General features: G+C 43.2%; 2 protein-coding genes across 5 annotated transcripts in view; both read right to left on the bottom strand.

The window, feature by feature from the left end:
- GPR153 (G protein-coupled receptor 153) overlaps nt 1–14,087 on the bottom strand; it is a 506,259-nt gene that overhangs the window by 370,007 nt on the left and 122,165 nt on the right. The window lies entirely within an intron of this gene.
- The window catches only part of ACOT7 (acyl-CoA thioesterase 7), a 209,738-nt gene that overhangs the window by 195,031 nt on the left and 620 nt on the right, over nt 1–14,087 (bottom strand). For 2 of the 4 annotated variants that reach the window (XR_010086050.1, XM_063436454.1), the window contains exon 1: nt 6,090–6,336. The exons of 1 other annotated variant lie outside the window; for it this stretch is intronic. Coding sequence is in view for 2 of the 3 variants with exons in the window: in XM_063436454.1 (XP_063292524.1) it covers nt 6,090–6,148 (59 nt within the window). In the remaining variant the exon portion in view is untranslated. Of the gene's footprint in view, nt 1–6,089; nt 6,337–6,363; nt 6,444–14,087 lie in introns of those variants that run through there. One more of the 4 variants, XM_063436455.1, reaches the window with a different exon arrangement.

The raw sequence follows: 14,087 nt of genomic DNA, 5'->3' as shown, positions 1-14,087 counted from the left end.
GCTTTGAGTGTTAGGGGTGCAGGGTGTCTGAGTAAGTGAGGCTGCTGTGACCTGTGTGATTATTTCCCCCCTCCCTGCTTACCTTATGCCTGGGAGGGGGGAATCCTACTGCTGGCATCCATCCCTGGTGGTCCAGTGGTGCGTGAACTCTAGCCTGTGAGGCTAGAGTCCACTCTCGCGAGACCCGGAGCGTTGCCATGGCAATGCTCCGAATCTCACGATAGGAACCCGGCGGAGCTGTAAGTAGGAGCTCCGCCGGGTCCTCTCCTGGCTCCCTCCCTCTCTCCCCGCCGGCGGCCGCAGTATACTGTATGTGGGCCGGTGAGGGAGTACGCCATGGACTACTGCAGGGCCGGCGCTCGGATAGTGCCGGCCCTGCAAAGACCAGCAGGGGAGAGATCCTGTGATCTCCCCGCCGGCCTCGGCCCATGGCCACCGAGGCCCACCGGGCATTTGCCCGGTGTGCCCGATGCCCAGTGCGGGCCTGTTTGGGATGCTTCGTCAGCTGGCATCTTCATCGATACTGCTACTATCATTTATCGCAGTTGGAAAGTCCAATTAGGATTATTCTGATATCTCCTGGAATAGGTAGCAGCGAAACAAACAGCGTTGGATTGGTGAACTGAGCGTTAAAACAGCAAATACGAAGCCTCCTGTCATGTTATAAAATTGTAGATTATGCTAGCTTTAGTGTACCTATAATCTTAATTTTATTAATGACAGGGGGCGAGTATTTCCCACCCGTTCTTATCCCTCCCTTGTTTAATTTTATTAGTTTGAGTCCATCAGGTATGTATGCAGCTCTGCTTGTTGTCTCTGCTACCTGTCACTTGTTTTTATGTCTCTTTTTCATAAGTCGGGTTGGGATCTATGCAGGTTATGGTCAAATTTTGGTTATTGCATTGGGTACCTACATGCTTGTTCAAAGTACATTTCATTGGCTAACCAACCTGTTCGACTGTTTTCTTTTTTTTCAGTTTACAGTCCATCAACACTATCTGGTTCGACAGCTCTTCTCGGATGGTGGATGTGGTGGTTTTCATTATATCTAGGACTTTGCTTTTTCCCCCATTATATTTTCTGTATTTTGTTCTGTCTTGTCGCAGCTTGAAGGAGGAAATGATGCATGGGAAGGGGAGTTTTATAGTACCTAACTTTTTTCTGATTGGTTGTTTTTCTGTGCTGCTGTGGAGTTCTAGTAAAGAGAGACTTAAGCAAATACTCGCCTCCTGTCATTAATAAAATTAAGATTACAGGTACACTAAAGCTAGCATAATTTACAATTGCTTAGAATAGCATGTAGAAAATAGGAAAAGGAGGTGTTCTGGCTTAATATGTACGATGTCTGTTGGCTGAATGGGAGGAATATGTCTAAATGGAAGAAGGATTGATAACTGGTGGCTAACTGAAAACAAGAGAAGCAGAGTTATTTACTAAAATGAGAATTCAATGTAAATTACAACTTTAAAGCCAGATGCTTGGAAATAAAAGCATTTATATTGATTTAATTTTTTGATATTTTAATATTATGTAAAGATATTTTTAAAAATGTATCTAACAATATTAAATAATTTGAAAAGTTTATTCGGAAATATCAACGCAAGGCCTTAAAGACGGTTTACACTTTTGTGAATAACCTTATGTGTATTTATTAGGGGAAGGTGGCCGAATTAAAGGGTGGTTTGATGGACAAACGGGTGAGAGAGGTAGGAAAGAGGATTCAGTGGACAGAGGTCACTTTATAACTGACAGCAGAAACATATGATCGAATTGAAGTTTTCATCATTTTAAATAGCATCTATTTGTTTTTGTATAGTTAAAGATTTTTTTTTAAAACCTAAACCGTATTAGGTCTTTTATTGTCTTTTACATTGCCAACACTGCCACCTGTTGGCTTAAGTGTGTATTTATTTTTTCTATAAGAGGAATTACATCTGCATTAATGTTAAATAAATTGCTACAGTTGCCGGAACCCTTGTTTATAATTTAATTCATGACTCCCTCCTAGTTACTAGTGGTCCAGGGGACACCTCCAAAGGTTTTTTTTTTTTTTTTTTGTTAAAGGGACACTATAGTCACCTGAACAACTACAGCTTAAATGTATCTGTTCAGGTGAGATCTATAGCTCCCTGACTTCCTATCATGTAGGGCCCTAAAAAGGCCATGTACACGTCAGACGTATTAAGATACGTCTGACGTGTGCAGGAGAGAGAAGACACTGTGTGCGCGCGCCTTCTTTCTCCAGCCTGTCAGAGAGGAGAGGGGGCGGGCAAAGACCGTGAGCTGAGCTGTCAGTCAGCTCAGCTTGCGGCCGCGCACACTGCGCGCATGCACGGTAGTGAGCTCAGGACTTCAGAGGGTGGCATGAATGCCGCCCTATAAAGTATGTGCATGTACAATGGAAGCGTCTGATTGCTCCCTGCTCGCGCCCGCCTATTTCGTCATTTTGACGAAATAGGGGGCGCGGCTTCACAAGGCTCTCGGCGCTGGAACGAGGTGAGTAAACTACTCTGCCTGGAGAGTCCCTTTAACTCTTTGTTTACGGGCACCCTATATAGCGAATGGGGAAACGTATGTATTTCCCTTGGATACATTAAAGGTCTTGGTGATTAATGATCTTGTAAAACAATGCAAGGGACTCTGGTGAATCATAAGCATGTTTAAACATTTTCAAAATGGCAGTTTATAAAATTTGATTAACTAGTACAGTTTTTTAAAAGGAACAATCTAAGCACCATGGTTGTGGTGCCAGGAGTCAGCTGGTCTCAATCTCAATCGGATTGAGCATCTATGGGATTTGCTGGAACAACAAGTCCGATCCATGGAGGCTTCACCTCGCAACTTGCAGGAATTAAAGGATCTGTTGCTAATGTATTGGTGCCAGATACCACAGGACACGTTCAGAGGTCTTGTGGAGTCCATGCCTCCATGCATTAGTAATAAAACCAGCTGAATTACAGAAGACACCTTTCTTCAGTTACATTTTGAAAGTCACAACAAGCGAGAAACGCATCCAGAGTTACTGTAATTTTTTTCATATTTTTGTTCCCTCCCCACTCCCTCTTTTAAGCAGGAACATGAATTTCTCTTTTTATATATTTTTTTGTATTAGTGCATTTTTCCTCAGAGGGAGAAAGAGTCTGTATTAATTAACATGTGTTTTAAGATTTTGGATTGCCTTTCACTTATGAGGTCTGCATATATCTTTATGATCTACCTTGCAGATTAGACGTCTTTATGAGTGCGGATTTATTGGTTGGTTATAGGTATTCCTCAATGCATCACAGCTGTTATGGCAACACGAGGAGGACCTACACGATATTAGGGACTGCAGAGAGTATGTTTGAGTAGTGGATGTAGTGTGAGCATAGTCACTGCAGAGTGTGTGTTTGAGTAGGCATATGTGTAGTGAATGTAGTTGTGTGTGTGTAGTGAATGGAATGTGTGTGTGTAGTGAATGGAATGTGTGCGTGTAGTGAATGGAATGTGTGTGTGTAGTGAATGGAATGTGTGTGTGTGTGTGTGTGTGTGTGTGTGTGTATGTGTGGTGAATGTAGTTGTGTGTGTGGTGAATGTAGTTGTGTGTGTGGTGAATGTAGTTGTGTGTGTGGTGAATGTAGTTGTGTGTGTGGTGAATGTAGTTGTGTGTGTGTGTAGTGAATGGAGTGTGTGTATGTGTAGTGAATGGAGTGTGTGTATGTGTATGTGTAGTGAATGTAGTGAATGGATTGTGTGTGTGTGTGTGTGTGTGTGTGTGTGTGTGTGTAAGGATGTAGTGAATGCAGAGTGTGTGTTTGTGTAAGGATGTGGTGTGTTTAACCCCTTAAGGACCAAACTTCTTGAATAAAGGGGAACCATGACATGTCACATGTCATGTGTCCTTAAGGTGTTAAAATAGGGGGGGGAAGTATTTTTAGCTTCTTTTTTTTTTTTACATTTATTGCCTGGTGGTCTGATGGCATGGTGGAGGAAACCAGCCACAGTACACTGCAGAGGGGGGCCAGCACACTGTCTTAACTCTAGCTGCTTTCGCTCACTAACTTGTGTGCCGTGTGGAGCATTGCCATGGTAACCCGCGGCATCGCTCTGACTGCTGCGGGGCTCACTAGCGTTAGAGATGGAGGAGCTGGAAAGGCGAGACAGAATGTGCTGGGCCCCCTCTACAGTGTACAGGTAGCCGAGGGCCCGCAGTGCACATGTATATGTAGCTATAATTGCTTACAAATGTGCATATAGGGGATGTGGGGGCCGGGACTGCCAGAGAGCAATGGTTGTCATGCCCTGATGGCGGCCCTAACTTGATCATCGAGTCCAGATTGAATAGTCAGCCTCTACAAGAGGGGAAAACTAACTCCCTGACTTACAAGTTGTAAGAGCTATATCGTGTTTATTGAAGACCAACATACTTAGGTTTGTCATCACCACCATGTTACCTTGGAAACACATAATTTCATTATATTGATTGGCAGCACATGAAAATATGACACCATAGTATGTAGAATATTTACTACCAGCAGCATTTGACTGTTACATACATACAGCACTTTCTATATGTCGTCCATCTATTTGTACAAGTTAAATTACCTGGACATGCTCAATTCTCCATTGGTTAAATCAATCCTGAACCCATAAGTGCAGAATACCATTGCTGGATATGAATTAAGATACCAATAACCTTGACTCTAAGTCAGTCTGACTTTCAGGAAATACCAGTAAGTCTCAACTCCAGTAAGCAGGATTCAAATAGGGTATAATAGTGATAAGGAAATCCAAAAAGAACATCAGGTGGAAAGGAAAGTTAAAAGTGAATGTATTACCCTATTTGCATTCTAAAGTTTACCTAATTCTTCTATACCTTGTTAATGCTTTATTAAATAATGTATCCGGTTAATGTAGTAGAAATGTAGGGACAATTTAACTTACGTTAACTGATTCCCTGGTCAACTCGACAGACGGCTCAAAGCCAAGCCAACGAGGTCTTATGTACTATAAGTTTGCATACAGAAATAAGTCAGTAAGGAAATAAGTAGTAAGATTTCACAACAATAACTTGAAACTAGTAACAAAACATATAAGGGAAATAAATAAAAACACACAAGGTGGCAAGTGGTGTCCCTCAGGGTTCTGTTCTGGGACCCCTTCTATTTAACATGTTTATAAATGATCTAAAAAAAAAGCATTGAAAGTCATGTTTCAGTGTTTGCAGATGACACAAACCTCTGTAAAGTAATACAATGTGAGCAAGATATTACTTTGCTGCAGAGGGATTTAGATAGATTGGGGGACTGGGCACTCAAATGGCAGATGAAATTTAATGTTGAAAAATGCAAAGTTATGCACTTTGGCGTAAAGAATGCACAAGCAACGTATACCCTTAATGGAAGCAAATTAAGGATAACCGCACACGAAAAGGACTTGGGAATTATTATAGACAACAAACTATGCAACAATGTGCAATGTCACTCAGCAGTGGCTAAGGCCACTAAGGTATTGTCATGAATGAAAAAGGTAATTAATTCTCGGGTGAGAATATAATTTTGCCTCTTTATAAATCACTGGTAAGACCACATCATGAATATGCTGTGCAATTTTGGGCACCTGTTCTAAAGAGGGATATTATAGCACTGGAGAAGGTGCAGAGACGGGCTACAAGATTAATAAAAGGAATGGAACATGGAATGGAATTCTCTGCCTGAAGAAGTGATTTTATCAGAGTCCATACAGATGTTCAAACAGAAACTAGATGCATACTTGCAAAAACAGAATATTCATAGATATCATTTTTCAATGTAGGGTAATAGCTTCTTGATCCAAGGATTAATCGGACTGCCATTCTGTGGTCAAGAAGAAGAATTTTTTTTCCTAGCTTGTTGCATATAATACAAGATTAGGATAATTTAAAGCAAAAGTTAGGACAGATTCGCGTTAACCATTAGAAACTGTAAATTAAAATAAGAAAGTACTTATAAAACTATTAATGCCTACAATTGTAGAACTCCCTGCTAAAATTATACTACACAGATACAAAATCAAATTATATGTGTTTATCAATACTCGTGATACCATGTTTTATTTTCAATAAATCTTACCTTTTCTGTTTTATAATTGGTTTTGTCAAGATAAGCACAGATCTCAAAACCGCGAGCATCGTGACAGCTCTTCCGTCAGGAGGGGAACACAGTGATACAAACTAACAGCCGACAAAAACGACCTCAGTTCGTGTTCTGGCTTTTATAAAATGATATGTGTGTGCTAATCAAACACGAAGCCAAGTGTTCTTTTTGTTTTACTATGTGAGTCATTTCTCTTCCTGCACACAGTAACATAGAATGAGGAATTTCATTTCCAGAAGAGTTTACGTACCTTGCATGAATCAAAAGCCTTTGCAAAAGAAATCTAATGTAAGAGGTCTTCATCACTCGGGTGATGAAACAAACACAGTGCTATTGGTAAACTTTGAGAAACAGATCAACAGGATACAGAGTTTACTAAATGCAACCTTTGGACAGATAAGTAATTGGGAGCAGAGTTAGTCTGTGTACCCACCAGTAATTTTTAACCTTATAACTGAGATTTAGAAAGAGTAAACGGAATGAGTAACAGATTTTTAAAGCTCTAAAACGGATGGTGAAAAAAGTGCCACTTATTCAACAATTTTGATTGATACGCATAACAATAAAAATAGCAGCAAGAGTCTCTAATTGTTTTTTATAAGGAAGTCAAGAAGAAACTAAAATGTGATACATTACGAGACAGAAACACACATAGTAAGTATGGTTTGATTAAAATGGCAACATAGATCATTCTGGAATACATTTTTAAGGGGAAGAGACTGATACCCAGCTGCAGGATGACCTACCTTCTCCTATGATCTAACTATCAGGGTTACCCTTTCCATCATGACTATCAATATCTAAAGGAACACTGTAGGCACCATAACCACTTCATTGGGCTGAAGTTGTTCTGGTGCATGGGGTCTGTGAAGCTGGATATTGCATAACTACTAAAAGCTTTACTCACCTATTAGTAGAGATTCTTGGTCCCCCTACAATCCTGCAGCCCGACGTCCACTGATGCTATGGTGGAGACAAGCTATGCTTCTCCTGCACGTCAAATTATTTTACAGCAGGGATTGTGCAGTGACTGGTTGACAGTGCGCAACTGATGCTTTTAGACAATCACTGCACGCTACCTCTGGTATGGCATGAACAGCTTTGCCTCTGCCAAATTGAAGCCAGATTGCAGGGTACAAAGAAATGTTACTAAATGATGAGAAAGCCATTTAGCAATTATGCAAAACCTGGCACCCATGGACTCCAGGCACGCTAACCACTTAAATTTGCTGAAGTGCTTATAGCGCCTATAGTTCTACAAGCCGTAAAGCCATTTATAGTATAAAACTGCCCGTCTCTTACAGACATAATCAATTACAAGTGTCTGAATGTCCCGTAGGGAGCTGTGTAATATTCAGTCACATATGGAAGAAGCAAATGTTATTTGGAACAGAGCACACACCTCCGGCTTCCCAGAAATCCCTCATTGCCTTGCGATTTTATAAGGACTGCTTGACCATTACACCTGCTACAACTCACCACCAGCCCTCATTTATGGTGTTGTGGCGACAAACTCTTGCAGTGTGTACAGGTCACACAACCCTAAGGCGGGCTTGCTTACCAACCTCTCTATATCTCACGTAGCTGGTCCAACTATCTTTATCTAAAACCTAATTGATATTGGTTCTAGAGTTGTACCCACAGAGTCTTGTCCCATCTTCCATAGAGCACACAGAACGCTGGTCATCTGATCCCATATAGTCAGCTCTACTTGATAATTGACTAGCTTTAATATCTGCAGATCACTGGTTATTGGCACAAGTTAAGCCCTGACAGCTGATTCATACATTGAATCAATGCATCTTTATGAGGAAAGTTCTGTGTCTCCGTACAGACGGTGGAAGCACCTATAGCAGCCTTCTGAGGAGTGGCCAGTGGAGTTATCCCTAGGCTGTATTGTAAACACTGTATTTACTCTGAAAAGAAAGCGGTTACTGCATAAAGCCTGAGGGACTGACTATACTCAACAGAACAAATACAATTAGCAGTACTTGTTCTTGTGACGGTAGTGTCCCTTTAATAAAAGTTCCTGCATGGGAGCTTCTGTCTCTGGCATTATCAATGTAGGCTGGGAATGGAACCCAGAAGAACCCATGTAAGAAGTCAAACTGTTCAAGAATGGTTTGACTACATACAAGGAGAGGGGAAGGGAGGGCAGGGCACTTCTTGCATCATAGCCACTACAGTAAGCTATAATGCTCAGTATATTCCTTTAAAAAACAAACAAAAACAAAAAAAAACATTTTATTTATAAACATTAACATGCACTTATGTTACCAAGATCAGATAAAACAGAGTTCACCTGTATTTAAATCTATTAGTCATGTTATCAGTTCTCCAATGAGCGGAACTAATTAAAAGCATTTTTGCCGTCCTGGGGTTACTAAAGCGTTCATAACAATGTAATTAACCCACATGCAGTCTAATACCCCATGAGAGCGTCCCAGGGGGCTTATAATTGGAGTGGAGAGACTATGTACATTACATTTAAAAAAAAAAATACATAAATAAAAAGGTTTGCGATGTGCTTGCTTTACTGAAATATATTAAATTGTATATTGTCTTATTAAACTACACATTCCATCCACAAATCAAGTGCACCTTCAGGTAGGTAGTCTATATATAGACAGCTTGAAAAAACAGACAACAAACATTAAGGGAGAATAATATGTTCAAATTAGTATAGAATGATTATAAATTTATAACAAGTAATCATAAATATCATATACACACACACTTATTTTTATTTATATAGCCCCAGCAAATTCCAAAGTGCTGTACATATATATCAGCTAAAAACGAGAGCACTCACAGGATTTTGTGAATCAATTCAATTAGTTGTATTTACAATAGCATAAATTCCATCAACCGTCTAGCGGTCTTTGTCAAGATGCTTCAAGCCATAAAGTGTACAATATTTAGAAGATCTAAATGAAAAAAGAATAAAACTTACCCAATCACCGTGATATCCCTAGTTTCCAATTCCTCCTGTCGATCCGACTACCAAAACACCCCTATGTGTGTGATCACGTGATGCCAGCGTGATCACATGCCGTTACCATAGGGATTCTAAACAACATTACAGTGATAGATCGATCGTGAGACTAGTGAGATAAAATCATGCAAACTTTACGGTGGCGATTTGGCTGTACTCGTGGGATCTGAACGCTATTTGGATAACTTGGTTGGTTCCTAGATGTTTATTATGTATTTTCATGTGTTTTAATATGTTATGCCTAGTCATGCTGACACTGGAATTTGTAACCATTTTGTGGAAGTGTTCTGGGCGTGTTTTACTGCATCCTTGTTTTGTATATAAGTAGGCCATCTGACCATGATTAAACTCATTCATGTCAGTGATGATGGTTGGAGGCCCAGACGGTCTCGAACTCCTTCGCGCCTTTCCCCAAGTCAGGTTCGGCGGAGCGGCCCAGGACGCAGCAGGAGTGCCGGGAGGATCATTGGTGACAGCGGTGGAAGCGGGTCTGGAGCGATCCGGGTCTCCAGAAGCAAGTGAGGCAATTCTGAGGTAGGTCCAAGATGGCAGGGCACGCCAAGAGCGCTCTCGCAGCCCAGCTTTTCTTCCGGCCTAGCCGGAAGTGATGTCACGATGAAGGATGGCCAGCGCCGGAAGTAGGCTGGAGCAGGAAATGATGCGGAGCGTGCTTATGTCACAGGCCCTGGCAGCAAATCAGGCACTGGAGCTTACGGAAGGCTTGGGAGGCAGTGGACTCGGTGCAGGGTGGATCAGACGCCTGCGGAGGGATCCAGGAGGTAGTGTCCCATACACTTTACGGGTGCCAGAGGTCCATAGAGGTTCTGGGCAGTGGAGGACCAGCAGTCGGCTGCAGCAGGAGCTGGACAGCAGGTCAGAAGAGAAGCTGGATCGGGAAGGGCGACAAGCTGAGCGGGTCCTGGTGGCACCTCATCTCAGCGGTGAGTCAGCGCTTGGTGTAGCATTCAGGGAGGTCAAGTAGTGCAGGGTGGCACTCAACAGGAGTTGTTGCGCCTGCTTAGAGTAATGGTGGATAGGTTGCCTGGGGCTAGCGAGTTTGAGGGGGATTTAGTTAGGAAGACTCTGGCGCAGGCTAGGGGCCTGGAATGGGACGGCGGTTTGCACCCCAGCATTCCGGGGTGTGAGTTGTTGCCGCTGGGCATGCACATGCCTGGGGAGACTCAGGACAAGATTTTGTGGGCAGAGTTCATGGACTTGCTTACCCTGGTTCCTCCGGATAAGTATTCGGTGGATAGGCTGCTAGGGGGTGAGCAACTCCCATGGACGTTTGGGAACTGGTTGCAGGGATTTGCCATATTTGCAAGTATACTGTCCCAATGTTTTCCGGAACGCGTCCCATCGCTGTTTGGGTACCTGGACTTAATCTGGGGTGCATACAAAGTTTATGGGGGTCAGAGTTGGTTTAGGTACGATCAGCAGTTCTGCCAAAAGATGGCGGCTTGCCCTGGGCTGGACTTTGGGAATCAAGATGGCAGCCTATGGCTGCTGCTCATGACACCTAGCCACTCATCCCACTTTCCAGGGATAGAAAAAAAGGTGTCTGTTGGCTCTTCAATAAGAGCCACTGCAGGTGATATTCCTCCTGCAGGTTTCAGCACGAATGTTCCCATTGCAGGGGAGCTCATCCCGCACTGCAGTGTTTTAAGAAGGCAAAGCAGCTGATGCCCCCAAAAAGTTTGCGAGATGACCTTTCTAGGGGGAGGACACTGGTGAGCATGGAAAGGATGGCGCCATGGCTCGTCCGCTATCCTAAGATGTGGGAAGCGCGGACTTTGGAGGAGGGTTTTTCAGGCGGGTACTGGATCCCTTACATGTTCTAGGCGGAGGTGCGGTTTTTGAATAAGTTAGTTCAGTTCAAGGTTACAAGCAGGTTTTATGCCTTTAACGTTCCCCCTTTTTCTAATCTGCGGGTGTCGGCGTTGGGTCTAGTTCCTAAAAGGGAAGCGTGTGCCTTTCGGTTGATTCATCACTTGTCCTACCCGGCTGGGAGTTCAGTGAATGATGATATCGATAAGGAGTTTAGCAGGGTGCGGTATGCGTCATTTGACAGTGTTTTGGAACTAGTTTGCTTTGTGGGGGTCAGTTCGTGGTTAGCTATGTCAGACATTGGCTTCAGTTGTTGTCGGTTCACCTGGAATGTTTTCACCTTCTAGGTTGTCAGTTTCAGAAGTTGTTTTATTACGACATGTGTTTGCCCATGGGTTGTTCTATTTCGTGTTCGTATTTCGAGATGTTTGCTTATTTTCTGGAGTGGGTTGTTTAATTGTCAGGCTTTTCCTCAGTTAAGCACTATCTTGATGATTTTCTCTATGTGGGTCCTCAGGACAGTGATGTGTGTGCTCGTTTTTTGTCTCGTTGCTTTAGAATTTGGGGTCCCAGTGGCAGAACAGAAAACCAAGGGACCGGTGACGCGATTGGCATTCTTGGGTATTGAGATTGATACGGTCAGTATGGTTTTTAATTTGCCGGAGGAAAAATTGTTGGTCCTGATGCGGCTGGTGGATTCAGTCAAGGGGTCCAAGAAGGTGCAGCTGCGGCAAATGCAGATATTGTTGAGTCACCTGGCGTTCGCATGTCAGGTTCTTCCGATGGGTATGGCATTTTGATGGCGGTTGTCTTTGGTGATGGTGGGTATTCGGGTATTTACGGATCACAGTTGGCTGAGGGAAGCAGTGTCCAATTCGAACTGGAGCTCTATACAGATGCGTCGGTTTCTGTTGGGTTTGGTGCTTTCTGCCTGGGTAAATGGTGTGCGGCGGGTTGGCCCTTGAAGTGGCAGGATCGGGAATTTATGAGGAATTTGACGTTTTTGGAATTGTTCCCGATCGTGGTTGCATTGTCCCTTTGGGGGGGAGGAGCTCAAAGGTAGTATGGTGGTTTTTCACACGGACATGAGTGTGGTCCATGTGATTAACCACACATCCTCAGCGTCACCGACGGTCTTGGCACTGCTGTAGCATCTTGTTCTGTTGAGTTTGACATTTAATGTGTGGATTAAGGCTCAGCATGTGCTGGGTGTGAAGAACGTGGTGGCTGACTCAATTTCTCGGTTTCACAGGGGGGCTCGAGAGAGGGGATAATAGTTTTTTTTTTTTTTTTTTTTAACACTGTTTTCATTCTGTAAGGAAGCAATTCGGTAGTTTCGCCGGCATTCTGCTTAAGTGACAGGACATTCGGGAAAAGTGAAAGGAGGCTTCGCGGGAACACGGAGGAAATGTGAGAATTGTGGGAAAGTTGCTCTGACCACCGGAAATGAAGCACACTTTGCTCCTCTGCTGGTCAGAGATGGTCAGGCGCAGGAACCCTCCATAAGACAAATAGTCCCTACTTTGTCTTATGTTTTAAAGAAAACTAGAGCTGACAGGAAGAAATGAAGAACAGATCCTGATAGAGGGAGAGAAGAGGAATAGATTGGGGAAAGGTAAGTTCAGCATGACAGTGTCGCTTTAAATGTTTTGTGTTGTTGTGGTCTTTGATTGTTTGTTTTAGTGTTGTTTCTGTTTTTCTTTTTGTCACAGAATGCGGTTTCCTGGCCAGCGCAAGTGACGGAAGTGCAGAGTCGGCTTGGGGAGTCGCAGCCTGCTAGGGCTGATGGCGAAAGGCAGGCTGTCTAATACTCTGGAAAATATATGGATTGTCTGTCTGTTGGGCAATCACCCCAACAGCTGACAGATGGAAGGAATGCTGGCGAATTGATTGATTGCAGTATAGACGGTGCGTCTCTATGAGGAGATGCTGATTGGCCAGGCGAGATTGGCTTCCTCCTACGGAAAAGCAATGGAACAATTCTGAGGAGGTCAGCCAATTAGGCAGATCCAGTGCGGGGCCACAGCTAGCAGACCCGTGCAGTTCTGGAAATAAGGTACGATTTCTTACATTTCAAGGGGGGCAAGACATCTAAATGGTGGCTTTAACACTATATAGGATCAGGAATACATGTTTGCGTTCCTGACCCTATAGTGTTCCTTCAAGCAGACATGCCACAGAATGCAGCCAATGTTTCAGCCTCGTTAGCTTAATGGTGCCGAGATAAGACTGGTAATGGCACTCAAATGTTGATTGTAATGTCAAAAACAACAACAACAAAAAGTTATTTTGCTTGTTCATAAAGGAACCTTCCCACCCTTATAGCAACTTCGGATTATTGAAATTGCTCTTGGAGAAGGAGTGCTGAGCAATGATATAACCCCGATGTTGGGCCTTAGCAACCAACACTGCAGCCCCTGGCTTTGGTTCTCTTTGCCATTGCAGGATGAGAATGGATTAGCCAGGCAGTCGTGAAGTTGATGTCTTCAGGACCAGCACTATCCCTGTTTTTCTCTTCGTGCACAGTATTGGCATCCAAGATACCTTGTGATGTTATATCCCCATAGCCCCCAGCATTGTGAGTAGGGCAGATCAGTGACGCAACCACATTACTCGTTCCTCCCAAAGGAAGTAGAGTCACCAAAAAATGGGGTCGGTATGCCCAAGTTACTGACAGGTCATTCTGGTGAGGATGCATGCCAGCCCACCTAGGGCAGGTAACACTGTTTCAGTGCCCTGAGAGCATGACTCCGTGACGCACTTTTGCTACACTTTTTGGCGACAGTTCCCTGGTGTCCCCAAAAGTAGGATAAAAGGGAACAAAGGCAGAACGAGCTATGTGTATTAAGAGAAGCAGACTGGCCTGTTGCCATTTGCTTGATCCCAAGTCATGTTCACAATCTACCACCAAATGTGCTAGAACAATTAAAAGATGCACAGTCATTCACTGTCAACAATTCGAAGCAAATATTGAATTATGGGCCAAAATAGCCAAACTGACATTATAGCCAACTTGGAGACTTTTTCTAATTTGGCTTGTCAAGCCTAAAATTTGCAACTTATTTTGAATTTCCAACACTTTAGCAAATAAACCTGCAAATAGTTATGATTTATCCTGTGATTTTTGAAGGACATGAGCTCGGTTAACAGGG

The sequence above is a fragment of the Pelobates fuscus genome, chromosome 11, assembly GCF_036172605.1.
Source record: "Pelobates fuscus isolate aPelFus1 chromosome 11, aPelFus1.pri, whole genome shotgun sequence".
NCBI lineage: Eukaryota > Metazoa > Chordata > Amphibia > Anura > Pelobatidae > Pelobates > Pelobates fuscus.
The sequence above is the reverse complement of the archived record's forward strand: the minus strand, read 5'-3'. Positions and strand labels throughout refer to the sequence as shown.